The 8,403-nt window shown below is 44.9% G+C and overlaps 1 protein-coding gene across 1 annotated transcript; it reads right to left on the bottom strand.

Annotated features, from left to right (window-relative positions):
* Positions 1 to 7,299: 7,299 nt before the first annotated feature.
* LOC136543367 (uncharacterized) lies at positions 7,300 to 7,740 on the bottom strand. The gene has a single exon (XM_066535835.1). It carries the CDS (start codon positions 7,738 to 7,740, stop codon positions 7,300 to 7,302), a length of 441 nt encoding a protein of 146 aa, XP_066391932.1.
* Between the last annotated feature and the right edge of the window lie 663 nt (positions 7,741 to 8,403).

The following is an 8,403-nucleotide window of genomic DNA, read 5'->3' as shown; positions in this document are numbered from 1 at the left end:
ATGCGCGTAGGAGGGCACGGCGAGAATAGCTCGCGCATGACCCTGGAGTGATCTGCTCTTTGTAATTCTGAGAATAAAAGGTGAAGACGAAAATAGCAAACGCTGCTCAGTTGTTCGCAGCACCAAAACCAGTGTGTTTTCCAAGTGTCCCGCGTGTGTCTGTGCTGTGTGAGTTCGTTTTTCACCGAGCTCTTGTCCTCGCCGCCGGCGTACATCGCCGTGGTCGAGGTCTAGCACCCTTTTCCCTTGTTATTTATCAGTGTTTGGGCTGAAAATTCTATAATAATTGGCTTTGTGCCCTTTTCCCTTCGTTATCCCGCAGCGATAATTGGCTTAATGCGATTATGCAATAATCAATGCACTTAGACTCAGACAGACACGCCATAAATATCATTTTCCTGTGAGCAGTGTTCGGCCACTGTTTATTTTCGTCACATTCTGATAGTCAAAGTTGTTTGCTACGGTGGGTTCAGAGAGGGGTACTATTTCTTATTTGATAATTGCGTGAGTTTGAACAAGTTTGTTGCCGAGAGTTTCACCTATATGCGTACACATTCAATAAAATATTCAGGCATTGGAGGTACACTTTGTGCTTGCCGTGAGTTTGGTTCAGTCAGGTGTTAAAAGACAATCTTGAGGCTGGTGCTGAGTTAATAAATTGTTTCAGCTACCTATTCATACAAATTCAGGAAAATTAGTACTCTGATTGTTTCGCGTCGTGAAGATCGGGAAATTTATCTGGCCATTGTTGCCGTGTCCTCGTCACATGTACATGATAGCAGCTGCTCCCACTGCTGGAGGTGTGACAGAAACCTTCCTTGAGTTGCAGCGCCAAATGGTTGGGATTGAATCACAACTCATTCAGATGCAGAGGGAGCAGACCAAGAGGTTTGAGACTCAGCAATGCCGAGCAGAGAGGCACGAGGGTTCTCTAGCTGCACTGATCAGAGGGCATAATACAATCCTTGAGCAGATCAGAGAGGACATGGCGCAAAATGTCTACCAGGTACCTCTATCAGCTGACGGGGTTGCTTGCTTCCCCTCAGCTCAAGTCATCTGTTACGTGCCCGCTTGCTGCTCAGCCATTTCCCTAGATTGGCCATGGACAAAGTTCACGGGCTCAAATCCCCCTAGTTCTTACCTTCTCATAGGGGACGCAGACACCACAAGCCACAGTGCCAGCCAATATACCTTTGGAGGCATCTCTCCCTTGATCAGTAGTGGTTTGCAGTTCAACTCCCTTGGTGCATTCTTTGCTACTCACCACCGTCGGTCCCTCAGCCGCAGAGTGCCACTTGTTAGTGAGACACTTAAGATCCCGGTGACTCAGGGCATGGACATCAGCACAACTAAGGGCTTGTTTAGTTCGTGACCAAAACGTGCCATGCCACAAGTTAGTCATGTCATAATTTTTCTAGCAGTTGCTGCCACAACTACGGCGTGCCACACTTTCTTAGCAACCTGTCCCACACGTCATAGATCTATTTTCTTGCCAAACTTTGCCACAAGTGTGGCTTCAATTTTGCTCGCCAAACTTTCTCTGGCAGACACAGTTTGCCGAAGGTTAGACGTGACCAGTTTTGATCACCAACAAACAGACCCTTAAGGCTCTGAGTATTATTCGCGAGTCCACCAAAGTCACCACAGAGCCAGCCAATCAGGAGAAGGCCGACACTCCTATCGACAATGCACTTGAACAAATCAGCTCAGAATAGGACAGAGTTAGATGCCTCTAAGTTCATCATCACCCCAGAGTTGACACGCCGGCTTGACCACCTTCTCAAACCTCTGATGCTTAGACTTAGATGGAGAGGAGTGAGATTTAGGGGAGCTTCAGACGAAGAGTAGCTTAATAAAACTTGGTTTTAATTGCATTACACTTTGTTTGGTAATTTTGTGTATTTTTTTAACTATTTTTGTGTAATTGGTTGTGCTACTCTTTAAGTTTAAGCTCACCTTTGTGTTTTTTTACGTTATGCACAGTACAACACTAGTACACTCACCTCTATAAACGACACACGCAAATACTATCCCTACGAGCATCTTCGAAGACTAACAAGTGTTGTTTCTTAGGCCTTCCACAATGTGGTGGTGGTGCCTAAATAAAATTTGACTGTACACCTGAAAATAGGCACCACTACTGTTTGAGCTACAGTGTGCGGGCATTGCTGCTGGGCCCCATGACACAGCTGAAAAAGATAAACAACAAGCAGTATATTGAATGGAGGAGAGAGTAAAGGACTATGCGGCTTCACTTTTCTTCTTTGTTTAATAACTGGGCACCGGTTCCTCTACTTGATTCGCTCCCAGTTTTTTGAGTTCTGGCACCGATGGCTGTAGTGTGAGGAGTGATGCTAAAACACTCTCTCTCATCTTCTAGTACCACTCTGGAACAACGCTGTGGAGGGCCTTATCACTCTTTTGTATCTCTTGTCACTAGCACTTGTTTCAAGGGCTATCTCTAAAATCTTAAGTGAAAGTGATTTATTAGCGAGCACGTTTATAACTCACTCGCTTCTTCTACTGGAAGCTACATCTTACTTTTATTTTCCTTTTAGTGAGACCATCGGGCCGGCCCGTGGGCTCAAATTGTGGCCGAGCACGGCCCAACTATTGCTCCAAGTCAAAACTTGTGCCCTGTACCCACCCGACGTGTCGGTCGGTTCAGATCAGGCAACCCAAGCTCCTTGGTAATCTCCGGTCTTATTTTCTTTTTAGTCGGGCCAGTCCGTTGGCAGCAGGCTGAAATTGTGGTCTGAGCACGACCCAACTTTCTCTAGGTCGAAAATTATGGCCCGCGCCCACCCGATGTGTCGATCGGGTCAGGCGGCCAAACTGCGCAGGCTCCTTCGACTCCCTCCGGTCTTTTAGACGCTTAAATCAAATTTTCAAAAATGTGATTGTTTTGGAAGCTATCAGTAATTGAGTTTTAAAATACCACGGTTACTTGTGAAGATATGCCTCAAGTCCTTTGTTTAGAACATTGTTTTGGAGTTTTTGTTCTGCTTAAATTGTAACGGGTTTGAGCTGCCGTGCAGAACAGCTGACACGAGGGAAAAACTGCTGCATGACGGAAAAACAAGCCACCCTTGAAAATCAATACCAATTCAGCCCATTTTGGCCCCAAGGCTGGAGAGTGTTTGGGCCGAGCCCACATTTGTACCACGTCGAGTGTTTCATGTGGGCCACCATGGCTCTTGAATTATCCTTTTTCTTTTTCTTTTCTGTTTATTTTTGTCTCCCTGTTTTAAAATTTTATTTTATATTTTACTCATTTTCTTTTTCTCGTCATTACTACTGTCCCAAGTGTCCCCTCATGCTCTAATTTCACGTGAGTTCCCTAGGGTTTTGTGATTGTTTTGCACAGCATTTACCACTTATTCAGTGTGTTGCCGTACATCATTTTTTTCACTGTGGAACACTAGCCTTGTGCAGGCCGAACTTTTTTATTTTTAATGTAGAACACTTTAGCATGAATTCGGAATGCTAGCAAAAAAGTTCCTAATTCCCATGAGTTTTTCTTTATCATTTTTTAAATATTTAACATTTTGTCAAGGAAGTGGAGCATATTTTATCTTAACTGATGAGGACATGACACCGATGGATATATGCCTACGAAAGTTCAAGATAAGGTGAGCTCATTTCTATCTTTGCACAACGACATAAAAAAGAATCTGTTGCTATCTAATATTGTTGTTTTCAATGTACTTAGGAACAGTGATGATGATGATGATGTCGACTTTGGAAAGACATTTCCTATGGCCTCTACAATAGATGAGACATGGATATAACATGCACAAGACCGATTTTGGATTGTAAGTTCATCGAAGGCCAACTTTCAATTCATCGAAGGCCCGAAACCTCTTTATATTTGTAGAGGTTTTTTACACGGAACTTGCCTCGTTAAAAACCTCACCTCCGCTAGAAGCCCCCTTTGTGAGGAAAAGAGTGCAAGCCCTTTTACGTGAAATGTAAATAGAAAGAAATGCGAAACTAGATAATTGGCGACCTTTGCTTATAGTTTCGCGGAGGCCACCTTTTTACATTTTAGATGTAAAACCTACGCAAATTGTCGATGTTCCAAGTGTGGGTTGTTGTCTTGCCTTCGCCGTCGACCAGGTGAAACGACCCGGGCCTCCTGGCAACCTTCGCCATGTAAGGTCCTTCCCACTTTGGCTGGAGCTTTCCGATGTTTTCAGCGTTAGGTCTTCTCCTGAGTACCAGGTCTCCGTCTTGTATGCTTTTCCTAACTATTTTGTTGTCTCTCCATTTTTGGTTTGTTCTTGGTATTTTGCAATATTTTCGATGGCTTCCAATCTTGTGCCTTCGATTGTCTCTTTGGAGTATTCTTCATCTTCGGCCATTGCTTGTTTTATCACGCGGAGGCACTGATGTGTGGCTTCTTCAGGTAACATAGCTTCTTCTCCATATAGGAGCCTGAACGACGTGAATCCTGTTGTTCTGGAAGCGGTAGTGTTATGGGACTATACTACATTCGGTAGCTCCTCTGCCCATTTGCCTTTGCGAAGGTTGAATAGAGTCTTCGCTGTTGTTGAGAATATTATTCTGTTAGCTCATTCCACTACTCCGTTGGATTCAGGGTGGTAGACTGAGGCGAAGGCAACCTTGGTCCCTATATTTTTGTAGAATTCTTTGAAGTTATCTGAGTCGAATTGTTTCCCATTGTCAACTGTTAGGGTTCTTGGTACTGCGAATCTACAAATTATATTCTGCTAGAAGAACTTCTTTACTGTCTTCGATGTGATTTTAGCGAGTGGCTTGGCCTCGATCCACCTTGTAAAGTATTCTATGGCTACTACTACAAATTTGTTCTCCCCTTGTGATGGTGGCAGCGGTCCAATAGGTCCATGCCCCATCTCTGCAGAGGCTAGGTGGGAGGGATTATCTGTGTTGGTGCCGAAGGCTTTGATTGATGGGGTGATGTACTTTGGCATGCTTGGCATGTCTTGATGATTTGTTCTACATCTTTGATGTGCGTAGGCTAGTAGAATCCTTGCCTGATGGCCTTCGTAGATAGTGCCCTTGGGCCAATGTGTGAGCCACATATCCCTAAGTGAATTTCTTGTAGGAGATCTCTGCCTTTGGTTTGGGTTATGCATTTTAGCAGTGGTTGGACAACCCCTTTTTGTACATCGTTCCATCTATCAGTACATAGCTTCTTGCTCTTGCTATCATTCTTGTTGTGGCTGCCTCATCTTCTGCGTGATACACATTGGTAAGTCAATCAATGATGAGCTGCCTCCAGTCCTCTAACTCGGTGACTAAGACTGTTTTGAATGCCTTCGGTGTTATCTGTGTTGCCGGTGCTCTTAGTACTTGGTAAAAGGCTCCATCTGGAATGGGCTGATTGTTTAGTGCTACCTTCGCCAACTCGTCTACCTCTGTATTCTCTTCCCTTGGTATGAATTGTAGAGTGAATCCCTGGAACCTCCGCTCGAGTGCTCTTACTGTATTTAGGTATTTAACGAGCTCCGGCTCTCTTGCTGTGTACTCTTTTTTAACTTGTCCTGCTACAACCTGTGAATCTGTTTTTGCGAGTAGCGTTCTTGCTCCAAGCACTTTTGCTTTGTTGAGGCCTAGTATCAAGCCTTCGTACTCTGCTATGTTGTTTGTTGCTTTGAACTCTAACCTTGCTGTGTACTTTGTGCGGAGGCCGGAGAGTGATATCAAAACGACGGAGGCTCCGGTGCCTAAGTGCCCCCAAGCTCCATCAGTGTAAAGTGTCCAGGCTTGGGGTTGAGGCTGCGGATCCTGCTGTGCCGAAGGTGTCCAATCTGCCATAAAATCTGCTAGTGCTTGCGATTTGATTGTTGTTCTTGATACATAGTTGAGCTCGTACTGTGATAACTCTGTTGCCCATTTCCCAATTCTTCCGGAGACTTCTTTGTTGGCAAGAATGTCCCCTAGTGGTTGCGAAGATGGTACTGTGATTTCATGTGCCTAGAAATAGTGTTTCAGCTTTTTTGAGGAAATCAACACCGCGTATGCTATTTTTTCTATTTCTATGTAGTTCAACCTCGCTCCAGACAAGGCTTCTGAGATGTAGTAAACTGGCTGCTGGATGACCTTCGATCCTTCATTTCTTTCTTGGACAAGTACCCCACTGACTATATTGTCGGAGGCTACAACATATAACAGTAGTGGGTCCTCCGGTTCTAGTACTGTTACTAGCAGTTTAGTGGCCAAATAATTTTTAAGCTACTGAAGTGCCTTTGACAGTTCTGGTCCCCAATCCACTTTGTCTTCCCCCCTCAGTGCTCTGAAGAACGGTAAGCTTCGCTCTGCTGACTTTGAGATGAATCTGTTCAGTGCTGCTATTGTCCCTGTAAGTTTTTGGACTTCCTTTTTGGTTGATGGTTCTACCATGGATACTATAGACATTGTTTTGTCTGGGTTAGCTCTTATGCCTTTGGGTCCTATGATGTACCCGAGCATCTTCCCTCTGCTTATGCCGAAGACACACTTTTCTGGTGCTTCTCTGAGATTGGCGAAGGTTTCCCTCAAATCTGCAATGTGGTCTATTCATTCTTGCTCATTACCACGATGTCATCAACATAAGCTATGATGTTTTTCTATAGCTGTGGACCGAGGACCGCCTTCATCATTCTAGTGAAGGTTGAGCCAGCGTTTTCAGTCCTTCGGGTATTCTTGTGTAACAGTAGGTTCCAAAGGGTGTGGTGAAACCTGTCTTGTCTTCGTCCTCCTTTTTGAGCCATATCTGATGGTATCCGAAGAAGTAGTCCAGAAGTGAGAAGTGTTTGCACGCTGCTGCTTTGTCGACCGAGGTGTCTATTCTTGGTAGAGGGAATGGATCTTTCTTGCAGGCTTTGTTCAGATCTATGAAGTCTATACACATTCTCATCTTCCCATTTTTCTTGGGTAACAAGACCACGTTTGCCGACCATTCTGAATTCTTGACCTCTCTTATTACATTTGCATCCAATAATCTCTGTACTTTGGCTTTTGTGGCCAAAATTCTATCCTCCGACATCTTCCTTTGTCACTGCTTTTTGGGTTTTATGTTAGGGTTGACATCAAGGGAGCGCTGTGTAATGTCTCTACTGACACCTTTCAAGTCAGAGGCTGACCAAGCGAAGACGTCTTTGTTCTTAGCCAGGGTTTCTACTAGATCTGCTTCTTCTTTTGACAAGTTGCCCCCGATGATGACTTTTCTGTCTGGGATGACATCTTCTAGTTCTACCGACTTTGTTTCTACTTGGTATTTAAGGTCTGTTTTGCCTTTTGGCATGTCCAGAGGCTCTGTTGAATTGGATTTTGCTATGTCCAGAGGCGCTGAGATTTGTAGATTGCTATTTCTATGTTCCTTGCTTCTTTTTGACTACCTCGCACCGTGATGATCCTGTGCAGGGCTGGCATCTTCAAAAACAGATAACCCATATGAATGGCTACGTTGAATTTGTTGGCGAACCCTCTTCCGAAGATGGCATTGTAGGGGTAGTAGAGGTCTACTACGTCGAAGGTTATATACTCTGTTCTTGCATTTTCTTGACCTCCGAAAGAGACTGGCAGGGATATTTTCTCTAGTGCATCGATTCTTCTTCCACCGAATCCTATCAGCGGTGAGTCTGAAGGCTGCAGTTGATTCCTGGACAGCTTCATTTGGTCGAAGGCATTGACGAAGATGATATCTGCGGAGCCTCCGGAATCTATGAGAACTCTGTTGATTTCCCATCCTACAATGTTAGCTTTGATCACCATGGCGTCTGTGTGGGGGTAACTTTCTAGCTGTAGTTCCTGTTCTAAAAAAGTGATTGGTGTCTTCGACCAGTCTGTGTGATGTACGGGGCCTTGGACTGCTTGTTGTTGACAAGTCTGAGGTGGTCTTTTTTCTACCTTTTTGACTGGAATTCCATTGAAGAGCCTCTAGCTATGAGCAGTATCATGCCGATGGTGGGTAAAGGCGTGTGCGGGTTTAGTTGGTTTTCTGGGTCGGGCTCATTTTTGGGTGCTATTGTTTGTACTGGGGAGGCAGAGGCAATGCCTCTAGTTGTCCACCATGCACTTGTGGTGGCTGAGTGGTTTCAATAAAGGTTATGTGCGGAGGCCTAGGATTTATGTTGGTGAGGTTCGCTTCTGCCCTTTGGCTAGTATTTTGCCCTTGCTGCTGGGTCCCTGGTCACCATGTAGGTAGAAAGTTTGGGTAATATGCGGCAGCTAGGGTGGATGGGTGGATTTGAGTGGAGTTTATGCTTGGGTATACTGGGCAATACTGCTGATGGTGGGGTGCAGCGAAGGTATGGCTCACTTCCCTTATGGGTTGCTGCGGCGGAGGCTGTGCATTTGTTCTGGTTTTGATCCTTTCTTGATTCTCTTTGGCATCTGGGCAATCCCTGGTGATGTGCCATTTGTTTTCTCCGTGAA

The sequence above is a fragment of the Miscanthus floridulus genome, chromosome 3, assembly GCF_019320115.1.
Source record: "Miscanthus floridulus cultivar M001 chromosome 3, ASM1932011v1, whole genome shotgun sequence".
Taxonomy (NCBI): domain Eukaryota; kingdom Viridiplantae; phylum Streptophyta; class Magnoliopsida; order Poales; family Poaceae; genus Miscanthus; species Miscanthus floridulus.
This window is presented reverse-complemented; position numbering and strand designations above follow the sequence as displayed.

Bases quoted from the DNA above. Each gene is read 5' to 3' on its own strand.
- LOC136543367 (XM_066535835.1), bottom strand. From the start codon at position 7,740: ATGGTGATCAAAGCTAACATTGTAGGATGGGAAATCAACAGAGTTCTC.